Source organism: Arachis hypogaea, chromosome 14 (genome assembly GCF_003086295.3).
Source record: "Arachis hypogaea cultivar Tifrunner chromosome 14, arahy.Tifrunner.gnm2.J5K5, whole genome shotgun sequence".
Lineage (NCBI taxonomy): Eukaryota > Viridiplantae > Streptophyta > Magnoliopsida > Fabales > Fabaceae > Arachis > Arachis hypogaea.
The window spans coordinates 9,432,936-9,460,212 of record NC_092049.1 but is presented as its reverse complement, the minus strand read 5'-3'; the positions used below and the strand labels follow the sequence as shown (position 1 = coordinate 9,460,212).

General features: G+C 36.9%; 1 protein-coding gene, 1 long non-coding RNA gene and 1 other non-coding gene across 4 annotated transcripts; 2 read left to right on the top strand and 1 right to left on the bottom strand.

Moving 5' to 3' along the window:
- The first annotated feature begins 3,473 nt into the window (after nucleotides 1–3,473).
- On the top strand, nucleotides 3,474–3,581 carry LOC112746203 (small nucleolar RNA R71). The gene has a single exon (XR_003174098.1). It is a non-coding gene; the product is annotated as a small nucleolar RNA R71 (small nucleolar RNA).
- Nucleotides 3,582–9,792: 6,211 nt separating this feature from the next.
- Nucleotides 9,793–10,206, bottom strand: LOC112742196 (uncharacterized). The gene has a single exon (XM_025791439.1). The coding sequence runs from the start codon at nucleotides 10,204–10,206 to the stop codon at nucleotides 9,793–9,795; it is 414 nt and encodes a 137-aa protein (XP_025647224.1).
- An 8,839-nt stretch (nucleotides 10,207–19,045) lies between these two features.
- Nucleotides 19,046–20,112, top strand: LOC112741418 (uncharacterized). Of its 2 annotated transcripts, none has more exons than XR_011870593.1 (3): nucleotides 19,046–19,144; nucleotides 19,556–19,702; nucleotides 19,866–20,112. It is a non-coding gene; the product is annotated as an uncharacterized lncRNA (long non-coding RNA). The 2 variants fall into 2 exon arrangements; XR_011870592.1 differs by having other exon boundaries at nucleotides 19,047–19,263.
- Nucleotides 20,113–27,277: the final 7,165 nt, after the last annotated feature.

The window sequence follows — 27,277 nt, the reverse complement described above, 5'->3', positions numbered from 1 at the left end:
AGAGCTTCAATCATATGAGCGGGACTTATAGCTTTTTGCCTCTTGAATAGTTTTGGCATCTCACTTTATCCATTGAGGTTCAGAATGATTGGCATCTATAGGAACTTCAGATTTCGAATAGTGTTATTGACTCTCCTAGTTCAGTATGATGATTCTTGAACACAGCTTCTTTATGAGTCTTGGCCGTGGCCCTAAGCACTTTGTTTTCCAGTATTACCACCGGATACATAAATGCCACAGACACATAATTGGGTGAACCTTTTCAGATTGTGACTCAGCTTTGCTAAAGTCCCCAATTAGAGGTGTCCAGGGTTCTTAAGCACACTCTTTGTTTTTGCTTTGGACCTTGACTTTAACCGCTCAGTCTCAAGTTTTCACTTGACACCTACACGCCACAAGCACATGGTTAGGGACAGCTTGGTTTAGCCGCTTAGACCAGGATTTTATTCCTTTAGGCCCTCCTATCCACTGATGCTCAAAGCCTTGGGATCCTTTTTATTTGCCCTTGCCTTTTGGTTTTAAGGGTTATTGGCTTTTTCTGCTTGCTTTTTCTTTTTCTTTCTATTTTTTTTTCGCCTATTTTTTTTTTCTGCAAGCTTTGTTCTTTGCTGCTTTTTCTTGCTTCAAGAATCATTTTTATGATTTTTCAAATTATCAAATAACATGTCTCCTAGTCATCATTCTTTCAAGAGCCAACATATTTAACATTCTTAAACAACAACTTCAAAATACATATGCACTGTTCAAGCATACATTCAGAAAACAAGAAGCATTGTCACCACATCAATATAATTAAACTAAGTTCAAGGATAAATTCGAAACTCATGTACTTCTTGTTCTTTTGAATTAAAACATTTTTCTTTTAAGAGAGGTGATGGATTCATAGGACATTCATATCTTTAAGACAAAGTTACTAACTACTAATGATCATGTACTGAAGGCACAAACATAGATAAGCACATAACATGGAAAACGAAAAACAGAGAAAGCAAGAACAAGGAATGAGTCCACCTTAGTGATGTCCTTGAGCTCTTCTATGTCTCTTCCTTGTCTTGGCTGCTCCTCCTTCATTGCTTTTAGATCTTCTCTGATTTCATGAAGGATGATGGAGTGCTCTTGATGTTCCACCCTTAGTTGCTTCCAATAATTGTGTGGAAGAAAATGTATCCCCTGAGGTATCTCAGGGATCTCTTGATTTGCAGTCAAATGTTCTACCACTGAGCTATAGATCCTTTACATAATTGTTTTACCACACCAAACTTAGAATGTTGCTCGCCCTCGAGCAAAAGAAGAAGGAATAGATGAAGAAGAAGATGTGGAAATAAAAACTAGGATTATGAGGAGGTAAAGTGGGGATCCTGTGGGGTCCACAGATCCTGAGATGATCCTGTGGTGTCCACAGATCCTGAGGTGTCAAGGCATTTACATCCCTGCACCAATTTAGGCATGCAAAATGCCCTTGCACACAACTCTGGGCGTTTCAGCGCCAGGTTGGTGCCCATTTTGGGCGTTCAACGCCCCTTTGCTGCCATTTCTGGCGTTGAACGCCAGAACCATGCTTGTTCTGGGCGTTCAGCGCCAGGCAGATGCTCCTCCAGGGTGTGATTTTTCTTCTGCTGTTTTTTTTTATTCCGTTTTTGATTTTTTTTTTTATTTTGTGACTCCACATGATCATGAACCTAAGAAAACATGGAAAACAATAAAAATAAGAATTAGATAAACATTGGGTTGCCTCCCAACAAGCGCTTCTTTAATGTCAATAGCTTGACAATGAGCTCTCATGGAGCCTCACAGATGTGCAGAGCTTTGTTGAGACTCTCCAACACCAAACTTAGAGTTTGGATATGGGAGTTCAACACCAAACTTAGAGTTTGGTTGTGGCCTCCCAACACCAAACTTAGAGTTTGACTGTGGGGGCTCTGGTTGACTCTGCTTGGAGAGAAGCTTTTTCTGCTTCCTCTCCATGGTTGCAGAGGGAGATCCTTGAGTTTTAAACACAAGGGAGTCCTCATTCCATTGAAGGACTATTTCACCTCTGTCAACATCAATCACAGCTCTTGCTGTGGCCAGGAAAGGTCTTCCTAGGATGATGGATTCATCCTCTTTCTTTCCAGTATCCAGGACTATGAAATCAGCAGGGATGTAAAGGCCCTCAACTTTTACCAATACATCTTCTACGTGTCCATAAGCCTGTCTTCTTGAGCTGTCTGCCATCTCTAGTGAGATTTTAGCAGCTTGCACCCCATAGATTCCCAGTTTCTCTATTACAGAGAGGGGCATGAGGTTTATTCCTGAACCAAGGTCACACAGAGCCTTAAAGATCATGGTGCCTATGGTACAGGGTATTATGAACTTTTCAGGATCCTGTCTCTTCTGAGGCAATGTCAGTTGATCCAGATCACTTAGTTCATTGATGAACAAGGGAGGTTCAACTTCCCAAGCATCAATGCCAAATAATTTGGCATTCAGCTTCATGATTGCACCAAGAAACTTGGCAGTTTGCTCTTCAGTGACATCCTCATTCTCTTCAGAAGATGAATACTCATCAGAGCTCATGAAGGGCATAAGGAGGTTCAATGGGATCTCTATGGTCTCTAGATGAGCCTCAGAGTCCTTTGGTTCCTCAGAGGGAAACTCCTTATTGACCACTGGACGTCCCAGGGGGTCTTCCTCCTTGGGATTCACGTCCTCTCCTCTCCTCACAGGTTCGGCCATGGCGCTTATGTCAATGGCCTTGCACTCTCCTTTTGGGTTCTCTTCTGTATTGCTTGGGAGAGTACTAGGAGGATTTCAGTGATCCTTTTACTCAGCTGGCCCACTTGTGCTTCCAGATTTCTAATGGAAGACCTTGTTTCATTCATGAAACTTACAGTGGCCTTAGATAGATCAGAGACTAGATTTGCTAAATTAGAAGCATTTTGTTCAGAGTTCTCTGTCTGTTGCTGAGTTGATGATGGAAAAGGCTTGCTATTGCTAAACCTGTTTCTTCCACCATTATTAAAGCCTTGTTGAGGCTTTTGATCATTCCATGAGAAATTTGGATGATTTCTCCATGTTGAGTTATAGGTGTTTCCATAAGGTTCACCTAAGTAATTCACCTCTGCTATTGCAGGGTTCTCAGGATCATAGGCTTCTTCTTCAGAAGATGCCTCTTGAGTACTGTTGGATGCAGCTTGCATTCCATGCAGACTCTGAGAGATCATATTGACTTGCTGAGTCAATATTTTATTCTGAGCCAAGATGGCATTCAGAGTATCAACTTCAAGAACTCCCTTCTTCATAGGCGTCCCATTGATTACAGGATTCCTTTCAGAAGTGTACATGAACTGGTTATTAGCAACCATGTCAATGAGTTCTTGAGCTTTTGCAGGCGTTTTCTTTAGGTGAATGGATCCACCTGCAGAAGTGTCCAGTGACATCTTTGATAGCTCAGATAAACCATCATAGAATATATCCAGGATGGTCCATTCTGAAAGCATGTCAGAAGGACACTTTTTGGTCAACTGTTTGTATCTTTCCCAAGCTTCATAGAGAGATTCACCTTCTTTCTGTCTGAAGGTTTGAACATCAGCTCTAAGCTTGCTCAGCTTTTGAGGAGGAAAGTACTTGGCTAAGAAAGCCGTGACCAGCTTATCCCAAGAGTTCAGGCTGTCTTTAGGTTGAGAATCCAACCATAATCTAGCTCTGTCTCTTACAGCAAAAGGGAAAAGCATGAGCCTGTAGACTTCAGGATCTATTCCATTAGTCTTAACAGCATCACATATCTGCAAGAATTCAGTTAAGAACTGAAAAGGATCTTCAGATGGAAGTCCATGAAACTTGCAGTTCTGCTGCATCAGAGAAACTAATTGAGGTTTCAGCTCAAAGTTGTTTGCTCCAATGGCAGGAATGGAGATGCTTCTTCCATGTAAATTGGAATTAGGTGCAGTAAAGTCACCAAGCATCCTCCTTGCATTATTATTATTTTCGGCTGCCATCTCCTCTTCCTGTTCGAAAATTTCTGAAAGGTTTTCTCTGGATTGTTGTATTTTAGTTTCTCTTTAATTTTCTCTTCAGAGTCCTTTCAGGTTCTGGATCTGCTTCCACAAGAATGTTCTTATCCTTGCTCCTGCTCATAATACAAGGAAGAATGGACAGAAAAATGATAATAATAATAATAATAGAGATCCTTTATACCACAGTATAGGGATCCCTTATGTGAGTAGAAGAAAAGAGGAAGAAATTCGAACACAGATAGAAGAGGGGGTTCGAATTTGGTGATGATGTGAGGAAGAGATGTTAGTTAATGAATGAATAAATAGAATAGGATGAGAGAGAAGGAGGGAATTTTCGAAAATCATTTTTGAAAAGGGGTTAGTGATTTTTGAAAATGGTTTTTGAAAAATTAGTTAGTATTTTTCGAAAATTTTTTTTTTGAAATAAAAAAAATAAAGATAATTAGTTAATTAAAAAGAAATTTTTGAAAAAGGGGAGGATATTTTCGAAAATTGAGAGGGAGAGTTAGTTAGGTGGTTTTGAAAAAGTTAAGAAACAAACAAAAAGTTAGTTAGTTAGTTGAAACAAATTTTGAAAAGATAAGAAGTTAGGAAGTTAGAAAAGATATTTTGAAAAGATATTTTTGAAAAAGATAAGATAAGAAGATATTTTTTGAAAAGATATGATAGGAATTAGTTTTGAAAAAGATTTGATTTTTAAAATCACAATTAATGACTTGATTCATAAGAAATCACAAGATATGATTCTAGAACTTAAAGTTTGAATCTTTCTTAACAAGCAAGTAACAAACTTCAAATTTTTGAATCAAAACATTAATTGATTAGTTATTTTCGAAAATTTTATATAAAAATAAGAAAAAGATTTTTGAAAAATATTTTTGAAATTTTCGAAAATAACCATGAATTTTGAAAAAGATTTGATTTTTGAAAAAGATTTTGAAAAAGATAAGATTTTCAAATTGAAAATTTGATTTGACTCATAAGAAACAACTTGATTTTAAAAATTTTTGAAAAAGTCAACTCAAATTTTCGAATTTGATGAGAGAAAAAGGGAAAGATATTTTTTTGATTTTTGAAATTTTTATGAAAAACATGAAAATTATGCAATGCATGAAATTTTTAGATCAAAACAATGAATGCATGCAAGAATGCTATGAATGTCAAGATGAACACCAAGAACACTATGAATGTCAAGATGAACATCATAGACACAATTTTGAAAAAGTTTTAATGCAAATAAAACATGCAAGACACCAAACTTAGAATTCTTTAATGCTTAGACACTAAGAATTCAAGAATGCATATGATAAACATGGAAAGACACAAAACAAAAAATCATCAAGATCAAACAAGAAGACTTACCAAGAACAACTTGAAGGTCATGAATAACACCATGAATGCATGAATTTTCGAAAAAATGCAAGATGCATATGCAATTGACACCAAACTTATAACATGACACATGACTCAAACAAGAAACAGAAAAATATTTTTGATTTTTATGATTTTCTAATTTTTTTGTATTTTCTTTTAATTTTTTCGAAAATATTTGGGAAAAAGGAAGCAATGAATTCATAGTCCTCAATCAAAATCCTGGGAATTAGACATGGCTTAATAGCCAGCCAAGCTAAAACATGTTATATGAGACACTAGAATTCATTCTCAAAAATTTTGAAGAAAAATATATTTTTGAAAACATTTTTATTATTTATTTATTTATTTATTTTTTTCGAAAACAGATGAGAAAATTTTTGAAAATATTTTTGAAAGATTTTTGAAAACGAAACGAAATGAAAATTACCTAATCTGAGCAACAAGATGAGCCGTCAGTTGTCCAAACTCAAACAATCCCCGGCAACGGCGCCAAAAACTTGGTGCACGAAATTGTGATCTCCAGGCTCGAACAAATCCTGGTAATGGCTCCAGAGCTTGGTGCTCTGATCTTAATTCATAATTGTCACAACTTCGATACAACTAACCAGCAAGTGCACTGGGTCGTCCAAGTAATACCTTACGTGAGTAAGGGTCGAATCCCACGGAGATTGTTGGTATGAAGCAAGCTATGGTCACCTTGTAAATCTCAGTCAGGCGGATATAAAGTGATAATGTTGTTTTCGAATGTTATATAATAAAATAGGGATAGAGATACTTATGTAAATCACTGGTAGGAATTTCAGATAAGCGAATGGAGATGCTTTTCGTTCCTCTGAACCTCTGCTTTCCTGCTATCTTCATCCAATCAATCTTACTCCTTTCCATGGCTGGCTTTATGTGATACATCACCACTGTCAATGGCTACTTTCGGTCATCTCTCGGGAAAATGATCCAATGCCCTGTCACGGCACGGTTAATCGTCTGGAGGCATCACCCTTGTCAATGGCTTCATCTTATCCTCTCAGTGAATAATATGCTCACGCACCCTGTCACGGCACGGCTATTCATCTGTCGGTTCTCGATCATGCTGGAATAGGATTTACTATCCTTTTGCGTCTGTCACTAACGCCCTGCAATCGCGAGTTAGGAGCTCGTCACAGTCATTCAATCATTGAATCCTACTCGGAATACCACGGACAAGGTTTAGACTTTCCGGATTCTCTTGAATGCCGCCATCATTCTAGCTTACGCCACGAAGATTCTGGTTAGGAGATCTAAGAGATACTCATTCTAGCTTAATTCATGTAGAACAGAAGTGTTTGTCAGGCACGCGTTCATAAGGGAGAAGGATGATGAGCGTCACACATAATCATCACCTTCATCACGTTCTTGGGTGCGAATGGATATCTTAGAAGAGAAATAAGAAGAATTGAATAGAAAACAGTAGTACTTTGCATTAATCTTTGAGGAACAGCAGAGCTCCACACCTTAATCTATGGAGTGTAGAAACTCTACCGTATGAAAATACATAAGTGAAGGTCCAGGCATGGCCGAGATGGCCAGCCCCCTAAAACGTGATCAAAGGATCATAAGGTAATCCAAAGATAATCCAAAGATGCCTAATACAATAGTAAGAGGTCCTATTTATAATAAACTAGTCACTAGGGTTTACATGAGTAAGTAATTGATGCATAAATCCACTTCTGGGGCCCACTTGGTGTGTGCTTGGGCTTGGGCTTGAGTGTTACACGTGCAGAGGCCATTTGTGGAGTTGAACGCCAAGTTCTGTGCCAGTTTGGGCGTTCAACTCTGGTTTTGGATCCTTTTCTGGCGCTGGACTCCAGATTTGGGCAGAAGGCTGGCGTTGAACGCCAGTTTACGTCGTCAATTCTTAGCCAAAGTATGGACTATTATACATTTCGGGAAAGCCCTGGATGTCTACTTTCCAACGCAATTGGAAGCGCGCCATTTTGAGTTCTGTAGCTCCAGAAAATCCACTTTGAGTGCAGGGAGGTCAGAATCCAACAGCATCAGCAGTCCTTTTTCAACCTCTGAATCTGATTTCTGCTCAAGTCCCTCAATTTCAGCCAGAAAATACCTGAAATCACAGAAAAACACACAAACTCATAGTAAAGTCCAGAAATGTGAATTTAACATAAAATCTATTAAGAACATCCCTAAAAGTAACTAGATCCTACTAAAAACATACTAAAAACAATGTCAAAAAGCGTATAAATTATCCGCTCATCACCGCACTAACTCCTCCATCGTGCAACTTATCCGAATGAAGAGAAAGTGAGCTGACTTGGTCAGTCGATCCATAACTACCCAAATGGAATCACAACTCGTTCGAGTTCTAGGTAAACCCAACACGAAGTCCATTGCAATACTCTCCCATTTCCACTGTGGAATCTCCAAGGGCTGAAGGATTCCTGATGGTCTTTGATGCTCAATTTTAACCTTCTGGCAAGTTAAACACTTGGAAACGTGCAACGCCACATCATTTTTCATCCCTGGTCACCAGAACATCGTCTTCAGATCTTGATACATCTTGGTGCTTCCCGGATGGATTGAGAATCCGCTCTTATGAGCTTCCTTCAAGATGCTTTGTCGCAAATCTCCGACATCTGGCACAATAATCCGGTCCTTGAACCTCCATAAACCATCCTTATCTTCTGACACTCTTTACTGTTTTCCTTGCTTAATCGCCGGCAAAATCTTATACAATTCTTTGTCATTCTGATGAGCCTTTAGGAGTTCAACTTTGAAATCACCTGAAATCTGTAGTTGACTTAAGCACATAGTCTCAAACTCTTCTCTGACTCCCAGTTTCAACCCTTGGAATGCTTTTAGTAACTCTTCCTCTCGTAGCATCATCCAAGCAGCACATAGAGACTTCCGACTCAAGGCATCTGCCACAACATTCGCCTTTCCAGGATGGTAGTTGAACTCGAAGTCATAGTCTTTCAGAAGCTCCATCCATCTCCTCTGACGCATATTCAGCTCTTTCTACTCAAAGAGGTACTTCAAACTCTTGTGGTCTGAGAAAACTTAAAACTTGACGTCATAGAGATAATGCCTCCAAATCTTTAAAGCAAAAACAATGGCAGCAAGCTCCAAATCATGAGTTGGATAATTCATTTTCATGCGGCCTTAACTGCCGTGGGGCATATGCCACGACCTTACGGTGCTGCATCAGCATGCACCCTAAACCCTTCAGTGATGCATCACAGTACACTTCGAACGGTTCACTCGGCTCAAGCAACACCAACCCGGGTGCGATAGTCAATATCTACTTCAATGCTAGAAAACTCTCCTTGCACTCAGGAGTCCAAACAAAAGGTACATCCTTCCTAGTCAGCTTGGTTAAAGGTAAGGCGAGCTATGAAAACCCCTTAATGAATCTTCGATAATAACCCGCCAAACCTAGGAAACTCCTGATCTCCGTCACTGAAGTTGGTCGTTCCCAATTCATTACTGTTTCAACCTTAGTAGGATCTACTGCTATTCCCTGCTTGCTCACCACGTGGCTAAGAAACTTCACTTCAGTCTTCCAGAACTCACACTTAGATAAGAACTCACCACGTGGCATACAACTTCCTATCTTTCAAGATTTGCAGCACAGTCCGTAAGTGATCCGCATGCTCATCTTTTGTTTTAGAGTAAATAAGAATGTCATCGATGAATACGACAACAAACTTATCTAGATACGGATGGAAAATTCTATTCATGTAATCCATGAATATCGCCGGAGCATTAGTCAATCCGAAAGACATCACTGTGTACTCATAATGACCAAAGCGCATCCTAAAAGCAATTTTGGGAATATTCTCGTCTCTAACCCTTATCTGGTGGTATCCGGATCGCAAATCAATCTTAGAAAACACACCGGCTCCTTGTAACTGGTCCATTAGGTCATCAATTCTTGGCTTGTTCTTCACAGTAACCTTATTCAGCTGCCGATAATTGACACACAGGTGCATACTTCCGTCTTTCTTCTTTACCAGTAGCACTGGCACTCCCCACGGAGAAACACTCGGCCAAATAAAGTGTTTACCCAACAAATCTTCTAGCTGAGCCTTCAGCTCGGCCATTTCTAGAGGTGACATCCTATAAGGAGCACTCGAGATTGGACCGGCTCCAAACACCAACTCAATAGCGAATTCAACCTCTCGGTTAGGTAGAAATTTGTCAATATTGTCTGGAAACTCACAAACAACCGGAATCTGCTCCAAGCTTTGGTCATCACCCGAAACACCCGCAGTTAATAGCATAATGCCCTGACATTCAGTTCCAGAATAATTTACCATCATAGAGTTCAAATAATAGTGATTCACCATGACAGGCACTTCTGACCCTTCCGGCATAAAGCATATAGTTTTCTCAGAACAATCAAGCAAGACATGGTTCTTAGACAACCAATCTAGTCCCAAGATGATATCAAGACAGTCATCGGCAGACAAATCAGATCATGCACGAATTCACGTTGTTGTACTCGAAACAGAACTTGTGGACATCCTAACCTAGTCACCATAGCCTCGTGGGTAGCATTATACACCTTTAAATCATAACCCAAGACTGCTATTTTCAATCCTAACTCATCAGCCTTTTCAAACGCAATGAATGAATGTGTTGCTCCAAAATCAAACAATGCACTTAAAACTTTACCAGCTATCTCACAGTTACCTCTAATCAATGTCTTTGACCCCTCAGCGCCTGCTGCAGAAGTAGTATATACTCTTCCTGGCTGCTGCACTCTGCCAGTCTCATATTTCTTCTTTTCTGGGTATCTCCAAGCTAGGTGCTCGGGTTTCCCGCAGAAATAGCACACTCCCATACCCAATCTGCATGGAACTCCTGGATGATGCTTCCCGCACCTCTAACAGTTCAAGTCCTGTTGTGGCTGTTTACCAAATCTTCTTCCCTGATTAGTATTGTGAGTCGGCCTCCTGAAGTTGCCTTGCCCCTGATTGTTTTGAGGGAAAAAGCCTCCACGTTTGAAATTCTCGCCCTTCGGTGCAAAGTTTCTCCCCTGATTCCTCTGAAAAGGCATTCTCATGCTTTCTTTCTCTGCTGCCACCTTCCTCACACATTCTTCAGCCACCCTACTCTTGTTTACAAGTTCAGAGAACCCTCTGATCTCCATTGGTGCCACCAAGTTCAGAATCTCACTCCGAAGACCTCCCTCATACTTGATGCACTTCCATTCAGCAAAATCCTCTAGAGCGCCTTTACAAATGTGAGAGAACCGGCATAATTCCTCAAACTTATTGGTATACTTAGTAACAGTCATCTGCCCTTGCTTCAATTGCATCAATTCAAGTTCCTTGGCGTTTCTAGCCGAACTGGGAAAATACTTCTTGTAGAATTTCGTTCGAAACCATTCCCAAGAAATCATGACACCATCTGGCTGCAGGATTCATCGTGTTCCCTGCCACCAATACTGGCCCTCGCCTTGAAGCTGATAAGTTCCAAATTCAACCCACTGCTCCTCAGGAACCTGTTGAGCCTGTAGCACCTGTTCCATTGCTTGGACCCAGTTATCGGTCTCAGTGGGGTTTGAGGTTTCCCGGAAGGTCGGAGGGTGAACCTTCAGGAATGTGGCAAGCGTTATAGGGCAATCTTCATTGTTATTCCCATGGTTCCCATTGTTTATCTGGTTTCCCAGAGTTTCGACTGTCGCCTGCATAGGCGCAGCCATGTTTTCCAGGGCAGCCATAAAGTCTACAGGGTTAGGATTATTCCCTGTGGCTTCAGGAATAGCATTTCCTATTCTGCCTCTACCTCTCCCGCGACTGCGTTCACGAGTCGACATCTGGTCCCTATACACACCAAACAAGTGATATCAAGTTGATCAGTCTCAATATCACAAGTCTAATCCTTTAAGTTCCAAATGCATGCTCATAAACATTTATGCCACATATATCAGTTAGATATCCTAATAGCACATAGACATATACACAGAGAATGCACAAAAGCATAGTCAGTCCATCCCTTAGGCTCTATAGGAACGAACTGCTCTAATACCATAATGTAACACCCTACCACACAAAGCTTTATGCTTAAGCCATAAAACAGAGGTGGTGTGGTATTACATTCTCTAAAACAAAATATATACATAATAGTATCTGAAAAAGGGTAATATACGAGGAGCCTTGGAAAATAGGTAAAACAAAATCGTAAAATAAAAAGCGCATCGCTCAGAAAACGAGATTACTTACGTGCTAAGAAACCTAGAGATCATAGATGTAACTAAGTAGAAGGTGGGGATTGAGGATCAAAAGTACAGAATATCAAGCTTCTAACTCAGCCTACGAAACTAAGGCTAGCCGGAGAATATTTACATATATATATACATATCCCGAAAACCCAAAACACATGACTAAAAACCTAACTCTCCTTAAACCTCTAAGAGAGACAAAATAAACAAGTTTCTTGGAGAGAAAGATAAGTACATATATACATAAACTGAAAAACAAAAGAACCCAGGAACCACTCCGTTGCAGAAGTCCAGAGGCCTAGCAAGGTGCCTCTCGACCTGCATCTGAAAACAACACAGTATAGGGTGAGAACCGGAGGTACTCAGCATGGTAAAGGTGCCACTCACATAATATATAAGGTTCTGGGGGTAGAACGCCGACACTCAGATTATAGAACTTAATTTATTAAACAGAAACTATAATGGGGGTAGGTCTTCTAAGGAGTTCCAAACTCAACTTAAACCTAACATTAACACTAAACCTATCCACCTTTCCTCCGTTCCTCCATCTCCAATGATATTTTATAGACAAACAAATAGACAAGTTCAGGCACAAGTAGAAGGTAGGCAGTGCAAGTAGCAAGCATAACAATTAGCATAATATATATCTAGTTAGGCAACCTCAAGTAATGCATAGCAGACAAAACAAACAGAATACACATGATGTATGTCTGTCTTATGGCTGATGAGATTCATCTGTCGGTTATCAAGCCAACCCGACAAGTCCGGTTTGCTAAACCATGGACTGTCCCCCGACGCGCATCCCCAAGAGTATATGCATAGTTTTTTCTCAAATATATATAAAATTACTTAATGGGGTCAATCTTCCCATGAATTTAGAGTGCTCGGTCACATCTTACGTCGTAGGGTCAACAGAGTATCGAGTGTCGACCTGGAACACGTGGTGGCAGGCTGCGGTACTTTACCCAGGGAAACGCATATCTCAGATCAAATGAGTATATAATGCCACAATAATATTCATAACCATTATAATCTTTGCAAAATCATATCATACATGCCATAATATCATATATATTCCAATTATACTCATTTCCATATTTGTTTCACCATTTTTTCTACTTTACTTCATCCCCAAGCTATCTCAATTTCCTATCTCCATCCTAATACTAGACCTCATACTATGATTTGAGACTAAAAAGATGAAAATAGAGGTTTAAAAGTTTAGAATTCGGTTTAAAAACTTAAAATATAGTTTTGCAGAACATAGGGCCACACGTACGCATCCCCTGATTACGCGTATGCTTATGCGCTAGGCAGAAGCGCATGGTCGCGTATGAGAAACTTGCGTACACATAAACCCCAAGTCACGCGCACGCGTCTGCCACGCGTACGCGCACGCATACGTGGGAGGCAGAAGCTACCATATGCGAAGGAGGGTACGTGTATGCAAAAATCTCATGTCACGCATACGCGTGGGCGTACGTTTTTCCAAAAATTTTACTAAGTCTTAAACCTGCAGATTCACCATTTTTAACCTCAAACTTTCAACGTGCATAACTTTTCTGTTTTAAATCATTTTTCCTCCGTTCTTTAAACGGCGTAAACTTCACGGGCTCAATTTTTATACAAAATAAGTTTGAGATCATTTGGGAGTCCGGAAGTCAAGTTATGCTTCGCCGAAATTCGTCAAAAAACCAATTTTCATAAAAACTTCAAAACCTCCATTTCTCAAAGAATCCAACTCAAACCTGATATGCTATATCCCAAAACCAACACAACATAACCTTACTATTACCACAGTGATCCTTCCAAGCCTACCATATCTCAACTTAACAAATTCATGCATCAATATCTCATATACATCAATAAATTCAACATGTTCTTATTCAATATACATATTTACACATATCACCATCATCCCACCACTTATCATTCATTCCACACAAACCAAAACCAGCACGTGATCCTTATCAAGGTTACTAAGCGTTAAACATACACAAATGTTCCAACCTATCCTATGGTCACCTAGCTTAAGTTTTCACAGAATATTACATATTAAATACGCGAAACCTAAACTATACCTTGGCTAATTTCCACGTACTAACCAAGGCAACCCACTTAGTCAAAAAGGCAAGACTTCAATCACTAAGATTCAACTCTTACTCCTCCAAGCTCTCAAATCAAGCTTCCAATGATTCCAAGGTCTCCATATCATGCATTCATACACCTAACACATATATATACATACATATACCCAAAAATTCAATATCCAACATAATCTAAACAAGAAATAACTAGGGTTTAGGACTCTCACTATGCCCACGGACTAAACAAACTAAATCCGTCAAGCTCCACAAGCTAAATTGAACCTAGAGTACCAAATTAAACAAAATCTCAACATGGGTTCTCTTTAATTTCGAAAATTGAGGAATAGAGAGGCTAGGTGAGATTAAACCTTACCTATGAAATTGATCCGATAGAATCTTAGAGCTTGATGCGGTGAACGCGTGGCCGTAAACGGTGCAGCGATCGGAGTTCGGATGGAGAAGTTATGGCGGATTGATGTTGTGGTGAGGGTTTGGAAGCTCTCCTCCCCCCTTGGCTGTTCAGCATACTTCTTTGCTGAATGAGGAAGGAGATGAGCTTCTGCCCATTTAAGTAATGGATCCGGTTGGACCCACAGGTCTGGTTTGGACTCGGTTCGTCTCGTTCGGTCTAATTTTAGGCCAAATTCTTTAAAATTAGTGTCAAAATTCTCGTTTTAAAGAACTCTATCCTATTTTAATATAAAATTTTCATTTTTAATTTTCTTTATTAAAATTCAATTTATTGACTAATTATTTTCTAATTTTAGCGGGGTTTACAACAGCTCTAATCCTGATCAAATCAATGGAGTTTTCGGTGAGCATCGGATTGTTCAAGGTGCATCCCTTGGTGATGGTGAACATGTCCGACCACTACACTCGCGTCGAGTCTAAGCTCAACCTTCCCGATCCGAATTCCAGCGCTTCTTCCAATTCCCCTGCTTCACGTACGGTGGCATTATAGTTTGTCCAGAAGGGCTGCACCGTCGTTTTCTTCAACTTCCGTAATCTTCATCACTCCTCATGGTTAGTTTGCTTATGGTTCTGATTTTTCTCATGATTGATGATTTTAATTTTGTGCCATTCTCTTTCCCTTTCCTCTTTTGTGAGATGTTGAAGTGTGTTTTTGTCTTTTGGAGTTACGGTGGTTCACAAGGCGGCGGTGATTGTGGATTTCTTCTGTATCTAAATTCAATTATATCGAGTCACAAATCTTCCTTCCTTCCTTTTTAACAAAATCGAATTCTTCAATTATCCATATCTTCCTCTTTGGTACGTTGTTTTTCAGGGTTCAAGAACTGTTCAGCATTGTGCATAACATCCTCAGCTCCACTTTGTTAATTCTTTTATTTCTCCTGATATCGCACATCATCTCAACGCATGTCTTCTGCGAACACATAACTCCTGCAAAATATAGGTAATTGATCTTTCATGTAATATTATTCTTCTTTTTTTTTTGGGGTTTACTGTTTGCCGTTGAAAACTTTTGACAAAGTTAAGATTTTCAATGAAATTGGTATCTGTTGTTTACACCCAAATATATTTTTATTTTTTTAGTTATGTTTGTCGTTGGTGTTAGTCCTAAATTATAGCTTCTATTGAGTTCTTCTTTCTGATGCTATTTTTGAAAAAAAATAATGAGATGCCATTTTCACTTTAAATTTTGGAATTGGAATGTATTGTGTGATGTTTGTTGATTTGCTTAATTGAAAATACATTTTATTCATTCCTTGCAAAGAAGGGTTTTGCAGTTGGATGGAGGCTCAGTAATTCTTCTTTCACCTTGTTCATAATGCTCTCAACTCACTTGGCTTTCTCAAAGAGAATCTCTAGGTGGCTATCTTCTCTTTCTATGCACTTAACTATTTAAGTGTTTCATATCTTTTCTCATTTTAGTTTTGACTAAACTATCTTCTCATTCCTATAGTTTTTTGCTAACGGAGTATTCTTTGGTGCTGTTGTAATTTTATCTCTAAGAACCAACACTTGCTCTCACTTTCAGTGACAAGATTAGAAAATGTTTATATCAAATGATTGTATTATTTTTTCTATTTTAATTATGTTCACTTTAATTCTTTTTGTTCCTCATTTTGAATCAATTTGATTTTCATCAAAGTTGTATTTGTGTTTCTGTTGAGTTCTAACATTGCCTTTTTTACTTTTTTCACTGTTGATGGTTCTAATTTTGTGTCATTCTCTTTCTCTTTCCTCTTTTGTGAATTGTTTTCATGGATTTTTCGTATTTTTGGGTTTATTTGGGTTGATTACACAAGAAATTCATCTAAGTTTTCTTCATATTCTGAGTGATATAACCTTGTTTTCTATGGAAACTCTTGGAAGAAAAAGACTGCTTTTATTTGATTCGATTTTATTTTTTAAGGTGAGTTTTCTGATATGGTTAACTTATTAGTAATATAAATAAAGAGTTGATTTGCTAGATTGTGCTCTCTATGAATTTCAATTTCCTCAAAACAAAAGTTGCATTCACATAGTATTTTGATACAAAACTAATATCGTTAACTAAATATTTACATGCAATAATTTGCATTTGAATATTGTAGTTGTCATCTCACCTTTTGTGAGAGCTTTCCCTTTAACTATGTAGGTTGTCTTCAAATTTTGTGAGTGATTACTAAATTGTGTTAACTTATTTTGCATTCCAAGGAAGTTACAGACAATAAGTTTGTTAGGAGAGAATTTCAAATTAAAATTGATTATTAGCATGTAATACAAGTAAATTGAAGTCTTTTTAAAATAAAAAAAATGAGTTTTATTTTTTTAATTTTTAATTTATAATAATTTTTGAGTTGGATTGTTTTTTTAAGGTGAATGAGTTGAAAATTCCAATCTAGGCATATGAATATTGTTAGAATGGCTGTTGTTCTATACTTTTATTGGAGTTCTATACACATCATATAAAAAATACGATGTGACTAAGAACCTACTTTAACCATTGTATGAATATGTTTTTAGGATTACCAATACTTTCATTGCAGTTTACTTAATCACCCATTATTTTCATTCTTTTTCAAAACACCTTTTTTTTTTAGGATTTATCATTTGAAAGTTAAATTTTGGGATCAAATTGTCATGATTGTGTTGTTTGTCCTGATTGATTAAAAAAAATTTTAATATTTCTCTTTTAATATACATTGAGCATGAAATTGGAGCTATGGTAAAAGTGGATGATACTGAAAATAGTGACATGATTAGAGAAAGAGTCACTCACAGAGAAAGGAGAAAAAGAGTGAAAATAGGTAAATTCTTATTTATCCAAGTGCTCTGAAATCTAGATGCTTACAATTTTCTTTTTTTTTGGCTTATGTAATTCTTGATTCTATTTGGTTGAAATCCTATAGTTTATAAAGAATTGTGATATCTTCCCTTTTTTAATTTATTTTTTGGCTTAAATTTGTAGTGATAATTATCTTTATGGAGTTAATAGTCAAATTCGTCCCTAAAAGATCATCTATTCTTCAAATTAGTCCTCAAAAGATTTTTTTAGTCATATTAGTCCTTAAAAGATAAAACGTAAGTCAAATTGGTCCTTTCGTTAGTTAGATGATAACGGCATGATGACGTGTCACGTTAAGTGCCACATTGCACAATGACGTGGTAGGTTAATGCCATGTGTCACAAGATGATTGGTTGACGTGTCAGGTCAGTGACATCTAGCATGCCACGTGTCACTTGACGTGTAAAAAAGTTATTTATAATCAAAATAGTCCTTGGAAGTTTAGACGTAAGTCATTTTTATCCTTAAAATTTTAAAAATTAATCAAATTAGTCCTTATATAAATTTCTTTTATTTTTTCTTCATAATATTAAATTTAAAGTATTTTTTGATAGTATTAATTTTAATATTATTTTATAGACTTTAATAAAATTTTCTTTACATAAAATAATAAAAATAATTAAATTATTATAAAGTTATTTTGTCATTTTTATATTTTCAAATTGTAAATTTTTATAATGATATTTTTTTATTTAAACAAGTTTATTAAATTATTGTTGATTATATATTTAAAAATTTAATATTTTAAGTTTATAGTTTTTTTTTTTAAATAACTACTATATTTATTTAGTGAGATATAAAAGATTAAAACATTTAAAATAACTAATATATTTATTTAGTGAAATATAAAAGATTAAAACATTTAAAATAACTACTATTTTTATTTAGTGAAATCCAAAATATTAAAACTAATTTTTTTAATATTTTAAAATAACTACTATATTTATTTAGTGAGATATAAAAGATTAGAATATTTAAAATAACTACTATATTTATTTAGTGAAATCCAAAATATTAAAACTATATTTTGAATTTCACTAAATAAATATAGTAGTTATTTTAAATATTTTAATCTTTTATATCTCACTCTATAAATATAGTAGTTATTTTAAAAAAAAAAGTCTAGGGGGCGAGCAACTTTATTAAATTCTGGCCAACATGTAACTAACAAAACAAAAATGAGTAATCCCACACCATTGGATGAAATCTCACACCATTAAAAACATCATTAATGGCTACTTGATGGCTATAAATCACAAAAGTTGCTAGTCCCCTAGCACTTCTCTTTAAAAAAATCTATTAAAATATTAAAATTCAACAAGTAATACCACAAATCGGTTTTTTAATTATTGAGTTCTACCATATATATTAAATAATAATAAAAATTATAATTATAATTTTAAAAAATTTAAAAAATTTAAATTTTAAAATAAATATTATATTATATAGTAAGATTTAAAATATTAAATTTTTAAATATATAATCAACAATAATTTGATAAATTCATTTAAATAAAAAAAATTGCTATAAAAAAATTACAATTTGAAAATATAAAATTTAAAATAAAAATGACAAAATAACTTTATAACAATTTAAATTATTTTTATTATTTTATGTATAGAAAATTTTATTTATTAAAAAATAATATTAAAATTAGTACTATCAAAAATACTTCAAATTTAATATTATGAAAAAAAAAATTATATAAGAACTAATTTGATTAATTTTTAAAATTTTAAGGATGAAAATGACTTACGACTCAATTTTTAGGGACTATTTTAATTATAAATAACTTTTTTACACATCAAGTGACACGTGACATGCTAGGTGTCACTGACCTGACACGTTATCATGCCACGTGGCACTTAACGTGATATGTCATCAGTCATTATCATCTAACTAACGGAATGACCAATTTGACTTACATTTTATCTTTTAAGGACTAATATGACTAAAAAATCTTTTGAGGACTAATTTGAAAAATATGTGATCTTTTAGAGACGAATTTGACTATTAACTCTATCTTTATGTGATAATTTTGATATCATTTATATAAAATTATAAATGTGGGTTGATCCATCTTTACCAAACTCTAGATAAGGTTTACAAATTTCCATCACTTGCGTTCTCCATCTGCTCCTAATGCTCCTTGGTTCACCAAAGCCACCATCCAAAGGTTTTGTTTTCTTTCCTCCTTCTTGGCAATTTTAAGCAAGGTTGTTTATCTCTTGAAGTATGAGTTTCAGATATCAAAATGGAGTTTATGAGTTGTGAACAAAAGGAGCGTATTTTACGGTGGGTGTTGATGTTGTGTACATTCCCTCTCCTGTTAGATCATCCGTGCTCATTATCTTAACAGCAGCAATTCCTTTTGTTCTCTCTTCACATCCTCTTTATATTGGTTACTTCTTTCATTTTTTATTCCGTAACCTAATTTAATTCTCATCATTTCTCTTCTGACACTTTTCCTCTGCAACTTTCTTCATTTTCCAATTCTCTGCTTTTCCCATCATCATTAATGTAGTTCACTTTCTTTTTATTCAAATTTTAATGATGTATCCCCCTTTCTCTTCTACCCACCATCCAGGCTTCTTATGAGGACAAGAATGGTGTTGTTGTGCCGTTATGTGAGGCTGCCGAGATGACCGATGGGGATGATTATGGGATTCGGTAGCAAACAGGTGGTGACGGCAGTTTCTATGGCTCCATATATTATTCCAGAAGTACCCCTGGTGTAATGGCTTCTTCTTCTTTATCTCACTTCTTATTTCTTATTTCTTATTTCTTATCTTCAACAAAAGAAAAGACATAAAATTGAAATCTTTACCAAATTCTCAGTTTGTTGGTGTTTATTTCTTTTTTTTTTTTTTTTTGGTTGGAGATGGGATTATGTGCAGATGTGGGAAGATCTAATTCCGAAGGCAATAGAAGGAGGCATTGATGTCATTGGAACCTACGTCTTTTGGAATGTTCATGAGCCTTCTCCTAGCAATGTGCTTCGCTTTATTTTATTTTTACTCTTTCTCTCTCAAGTCCTTGGTTCTGTCTTTGACTCAATCATCTTCTCATGAAATTTTCTAACATTTTGAATTATGTTTTGTGGTGTTTTTTGGTGATGTGAATAGAATTCAGTACAATTTCAAATTTTTAGATATGATCTGGTGAGGTTCGTGAAGACAATACAGAAAGCAGGGCTATATGTTGTTGTATATCATTAAATTATTACTTGGGTTTTTTTTCATCGCAAGGTTCTGAGACTTTTTAAAAAGGATGCACATAATTAAGGAAAGAGAATGCATGGAATGATTAGGAAGGAAGCTCATTAGAAAGACTTCTAGGAGAATGATAGTGACTCATTTTATCTCAGCACACAATTTTACTAAATTTTCCTTATATAAATGACTTCTTTTGGTAATTTCACATTTAAAATTAATGTTGGTCAATAAAATTCAAAAAACATGAGAATTTGAGACCAGTGAGTTACATGAAAATAAAAGTCAAAAGGAGATCTCTGCTAGAAAACATACAAACAAGTTTGACAATTTCAATTTGAGAGTAATAAGTTACATGAAAATGAATGTTAAAAGGAGATCTCTGATAGAAATTATTATACATATAAAGTAAAGCAAGAAGGCTGCAGCTAAAAGGCTGCTGAAATGCTAAATGTTTTACTGTTTATTATTTCTCCCTTTTTCAATGATTTACTGTTTAATATCATGCTTAGTTATGCTTAGGTTAGAGCAGATTTGCATTGTTATTCATATTTTATGATTTAATTAATTAATTAGATTAATTATGTGTATAATAATTATTATTTGTTTAATCTGCAAATTGTGTTCTAAATTTTAAATTTTGAAAAGTTGATTTGAAAAAGTTGAATGTCATTATCCTCACAGATCATATGTTTTCTAATTTTTTGGTCTCCTCACTCTTGCTCTCTAATACATGAGCAGCAGTATTTTATGAATGGAACTCTTCTCAGATTCTATGTAAACTCAGACAGTGAAATGATTATATATGTCAACTTAATGAGGTTGTGAGCACTCTTTTTGGTGTTCTGTTTTTCATTATTTTAGTGTAATTTTATCATCTCCACCCATACATGCCCAGGATATGTGTTAAATAATAAATACTTAACTGCAACTTTTACTGTTTTGTTATCATTTTTAAACCCTGCTATAATAAAATATGCTAAGCCTTCTTTTTTTTTTGGTGACGGTAATAAACTAAAAAAAGAAAAACTAAATAAAGGATCTTCTTAAATAGAGGGACAATTCTTTTTAAGACTACTCTTAAACTTCTCTCAAGGTGAAGGAAGCTCCACATGAGAAAGTTGTAACTTCATCGCCATCTTTGCCATAGTATCTGCCACCGTATTTGCATCTCTCATAATCAAACAAAAGTCAACACGCCAATTCCAATGCATGATATCTTTTATTTTGAGCACCAATGGATCAATAAACCCAAAACCATCTTGGTGATTAGTAACAAGATTAAATGCTTTCACACAATCTGTCTCACAAATAACATCTCGTTGACCCACATCCCAAGCTAAAATATATCCTCTCCAAATAGCAAACAATTCCCCTTGAAGAATACTATTACTCTCAATCATTCCCAAACACCCCTTTTGCCAACTCCCATTACAATCTCTAATAACACAAGCAAAACCAACACTATCACCCGAACTAAGATAACTAGCATCACAATTAATCTTGAAAGTACCAATGGATGGAGGATTCCAAAAACCATTTAGAGTAGAGGGAAGGGACTTACGTTGTAATTCAAAAATATTCCTAAGCTCCTTTTCTGAAGTTAATGCCAGACAAATCACTTTTTTCGGACCCCAAGTTTCATGAAGATTAAAGATGTCATTATTCCTTGCTTGTCATATCTACCAAAGTCCCGAAAAGAACTTGAACGGATGCTCTCTACTATGATACAAGAACCAGTTCTTCAAATCCAAAGGATGACAGGAAATATCCAACCTGTGCCATACAAGCTGAGCTTTTAGGCAATCCCGAATACAATGTAAAACCGATTCCTGGTTAGAAAGACATCTTGGGCACCTATCCGATGACGACATCCCTCTTCTAAAGCGAAAACTTGCAGTAGAAAGAGCCTCCTTAAGACACAACCAAGCTAAAAACTTATGCTTTTCCGGAACAAGCTGACACCAAACCCAAAGCCAATTCTCCCGCTCCTCCCAACCAAAAAGCTTCTTACACAACCACAAGTAACCATTGCATAGGTCATAGACTTTTACAGCAGACCCAAACCAATACCAACCCACTTCCGGACCTACTTGTACATCTAGATTGTAAGAGAGAATATTACCTTTCAGATTTTGAGATAAAGGAGAATAAAGAGTATCCAAATGCCACCTACCGACCGACCAAATATCCTGTATCCAGAGATTCGAATCAGAAATGTGAACATAATCCATCTCGTTAGATAACCGTCCTTCTCTCCTCCAGCTACAAAAACCAAAAATTCTGGTTCAAATCCCCAATACACCAAGCAAACCCATCCTTCAACACTTCTCAAGCCTTGCAGAGACTCCTCCAAATGGGAGAGCCCTTGTTTTTAGGACAACTAAAACAGTTATATAGAGATAATCGGTATTTGGCATCTAACAATTGGACCCATAACTTGTTTGGCTGCTGGAAAAAAGTCCAAATTAGCTTCTCAAGAAGAGCAATATTCACACAATAAGGATCTCTAATCCCCAATCCTCCATATTTTTTTGGATTAACCAGTACCTTCCAACTAACAAGATTCAATCCTCTTCTATCAACTTGTCCTTTCCAAAAAAAATTCCTCATCATAGACTCCAATTTACTAATGATTCCTTTGGAAAAAATAGAGACCTACATCTGGTACGTGAGAATAGCGGCTGCAACAGAATTAACCAAGTAGAGTCTGCCAGCCCGATTGAGTAAACTCCCTTTCCAGCTTGCTAGTGTACTTCGAATCTTATCTAGGACACCATTGAAAGGTGAACGGGTCACCCTAGAATGGTTAAGGGTAACCCCAAGATAATTGCCCAAGTCCTGGACAAATCTGATAGAGGATACCCCAGTAAAAATATCTTTCCTTGTTGCAGAGACATTCTTGGAGCGAAGCGCTTTAGACTTCTCCACATTAATCTTCATCCTAGATGCTTTGCAAAAAGTCTCTAAAATCAACATCACATTTTGCACTTGTCTCTTTGTAGCTTTACAGAATAGAAGCAAGTCATCCACAAACATTAAGTGGGATATCCTTGGTCCCCCTCTAGAAATAGCAACCGGCTCCCACAAGCCCAAATCAACCTGATGACTAATAAAGCATGCCAATCGCTCCATACACAACACAAAAAGATAGGGTGACATAGGGTCTCCTTGTCTAAGACCCCGGCTAGGAGTAAAACCATTCAGACGATTCCCATTCCAAAGAATAGATAAGAAGGAAGCAGTGATACAATTCATAATCAAATTAATTGTAGGAATAGGAAAACCAAAGCTCTTAAGGGTATGAGCTAAAAACCTCCAGTCAACTCTGTCATAAGCTTTCTCTATATCAATCTTAAACGCCAGTGTGCCTTTCTTTGATTTAGTCTTCTTCATAAAGTGGAGGACTTCTTGAGCAATAATGATGTTGTCAGGAGTTCTTCGTCCCGGAATAAATCCTCCTTGAAGTGGGCCAACAATCTCCGCAAGATGAGGACGGAGCCTATTAACAAGGACCTTCGTGATGATCTTGTAAACTACATTGCAAAGACTAATTGGCCTGAAATCTTTCATAGATACCAGTGATTCAACCTTTGGAATAAGAACCAGTAAAGTCTCCATCATTCTCGAATCATGAGTAACATCAGAGAATGCCTGCTTCACCATCTTCCAAACATCAAGACCAATGATCTCCCAATATTCTTTGAAGAAGAAAGCTTGAAACCCATCAGGACCCGGAGCTTTAAAGGAGTTCATGTGAAAAACAGCTGTTCTGACTTCCTCCATAGTAACTGGTGCCGTAAGATTATTGTAAGCTTCTTCATTCAGAGAAGGAAGAGGCACATCACCAAGGCAACCCAAATCAACATCATCCAAATGACAGAATAAGCTTTTATAGAAAGACTCTGCTTCTTGACTCAAAACCTCTGGATCAGTTCCCACACTCCATCCTTGAGAAAAAGGCCATGAATTTTATTATGCTTCCTTCGCACAAGAGTTTGAATATGAAAGAATCTTGTATTCCTATCCCCGAACCTTACCCACTGCTCTCTGGACTTTTGGAACCATAGGAGCTCTTCTTGCACTAGAGTATTATTATAATCATCAAGCAACTGTTGCTCTTTTTGACGCAAATAAATGCTATCCACCACTTCCAAACGCTTTTGTAAATAATTAATCTGCTGCTCTAATTCACATTTCTTAACAAAAATGTTACCAAATACCTTCGAGTTAAACTCTAGTGAATTTTTCTGTACTTCCGAAAGCTTGCCATGAATCCCTCTATTACCAGACCACCATGACTGATTCACAATATCCCTATACCCTGGATGAGTAGCCCAAGCAGCAACAAAACAGAAAGGTCGATTCCTTTTAAGCTGAGGACGACCTTTACAATGCACCAGAATAGAGCAATGATCAGATTGAAGCCTATTTAAAACTTCTGCATAAGCCTCTGGAAAGATAGATAACCAACTACTATTTATACATACTCGGTCAAGCTTTTTTGCCATGTCAACATAATTTTTCACCCTCCTGTGCTAAGAAAATCGCCTCCCAATAGTCTTCAGATCAAACAAACCACTATCTCCTAGTGAAGTAGCAAACATGTCTGCTCTTTGATGAGAAAATTGACGACCCTTAGATTCATGAGAAAATTTGACTTTATTAAAATCACCAAGAACAATCCAAGGTCCTTGAAATACCATGGATTGTGCAACAAGATAATCCCAAAGGAGAATCCTTTTTTAAAATTGAGGACTACCATAAATACCACTACACCTCCAAACTAAATTATCAGATTGAACCTCAACAGTAACACCCTAATCAAAAGCATCAATGAACTTACAACAAACACCCTTCATAGAGGATAGAAACCAAATACCCCCCTTATGCCCCTCTGCTTCCACTATACCAACAGAGTGATACCCCAACCTTTCCCAAAACAATTTTAAATGTTGAAAAGGGGAGTGAGTTTCAACCAAAATAAAGAAAACAGGTCTAAATTTTCTAACAAGTTCCTTACAATGCACCCGGGCTAACTTATTAGAAGCACCCCTAATATTTCAAACAATCATATTTAAACTATCCATAAATAATAGGGATAGAATAAATAAGAACATAAACTCTAAATAGAATCACCAACCTCAATAGGTGATTTGTCCTACGGTACTGGCACACTCTGATCCTCAATACTTGCAACCTTCGGACCCCCTAATGTTGCACCTGCCATGCTTCCATCTACTAAGGTTTCCTCCGTTATGCCACCATTTTTATCAACTGGCGAGTTCTGTAGGGAGGAAGGCCGCGGACGCTTCCGTAGAGAAATTCCACGACGTGCAGGAGTTTTACGCGATGAAGATGGCACAATTTCATGTTTTTCTCATTTTCCCATCCTAATGCCAATTGATTTGCCTCCATCACTATGCAAATTGGGCCTTGGGACCCTTCTCGAACCATACTTGTGTTGCTTTCCATCTTGGTTCTTCAAACCTGATGGCTGACCCATTGTGAATTTTTCCTTACGCAACACTTGTTGCCAGTCGTCTCCATCATTCATGCATGCCTCATTAACATGACCATCAGGTACGTGAGGAGCCAATGATTCCGTAACCACATCCTTCCCTTTAACAACTCCTAATTTCTCACCTGAATTACGAGAATTCTCACCCAAATCGCCAGCTTCCAATTCAGCCTCTTTTTTAATCTCAAGATTGTTGTGTGGCACTAGTGTCAGAATTTCATTATTTTTTCCATCATCACCAAAAGAATCATCGTTTTCTTCCAAGGACTCCTTCTCCCTGCACAATGATTTATCATGCCCATACTGTGCACAAGTAGAACAAATCAGTTGTAAACTCTCGTACTCCACTTCATGAGTCATACCCTCCACTATAATATGTTTGATTACAGGCAATCCAAGATTAATTTGAACACAAGCTCGGGCATATTTTCCTCTTTCTGCAAGCTTAGTGGCCAAGTCTACTTTTACCGGAACTCCTATTGCAGAAGCAATTCGCAACATTGCTTGTTTCTGGTAACACCAAATTGGAAGTCTCGAGACTCGAATCCATACTAGCGTTGGTCTGAAGGATTTTTCGCATGGCCTAAAATCCATGACCCATGGCTTTACTGCAACATAATGACCGTCTATCAACCACAGACCACCAAGAATGACTTTAATTTCTCACGATCCGCAGCCATATCAAATTTAACCAAAAAATACCCAAACCCCACATCCAACAAATCAAACCCTCCTTTGATGCGCCATCTATCCGAAGCTTATGCATAAGAGCCGTGTAGCCATAATGCTTATCCAGCATCTTGATCACGATGGCTTCCTTATAACGTTCAGCTAGACAGCTCTTTGCCTCCTTAATAAAATTGACACTTGGTGGACGAGAGTCACCCTGCTAACCTGTCACCGTCGCGATACCCTCGCCAGATAAAGACCCTACTAATGCAGAGGCCTTATACTTTTCTGCACCAATGACCTTATCTCTAAAAGAGACCTTTGATGGCTTTTCTAAACCCTCTCGAGAAGAACCCTCTTTTACACCGGATACACACCCTCTGATGCCAGGGCATTTCGGTCAGTTTCACTGACCTTTTTTTTACTGTTTTAGGGTAGTTTCATGCATTTTCTTAGGAAATAAGCAAGTTTTGGGTAGAATTTCACTTACATCTTGATTTAAGCAAACATTGTGAACTTTACATGATTTCATGAGAATTATGCATAAATTAAATGACAAATTGGATGATGCATGACTCATAACTTGGATTAGAGCTTTGATAAATTTTATTTGCTTGATTTCAGGACAAAGAAAGCAAGGAAGAGCCACGTTAGTAGCGTGACCACTAACGTGGAATGGGAGCTAGATTGCAACGTTAATGAGAAAAGTGATCGCCAATAACGCCTTCGTGAGCCATCATAGCCCACGTTAGTTGCCACGTTAACTACGTTAACGTGGAAGCTAATGTGGAAGAGAAGTAAAGCTCCAACGTTAGTGGTAAAAGTGAATGCCACTAACGTTGAAAAAAGGGGGCACACCTAGCCACGTTAAGAGTCACGTTAAGTACATTAATGTGAGCTCTAACGT

What these genes read in the sequence shown, in the direction of transcription:
- LOC112742196 (XM_025791439.1), bottom strand. Translation starts at nt 10,206, where the DNA reads ATGGGAGTGTGCTATTTCTGCGGGAAACCCGAGCACCTAGCTTGGAGA.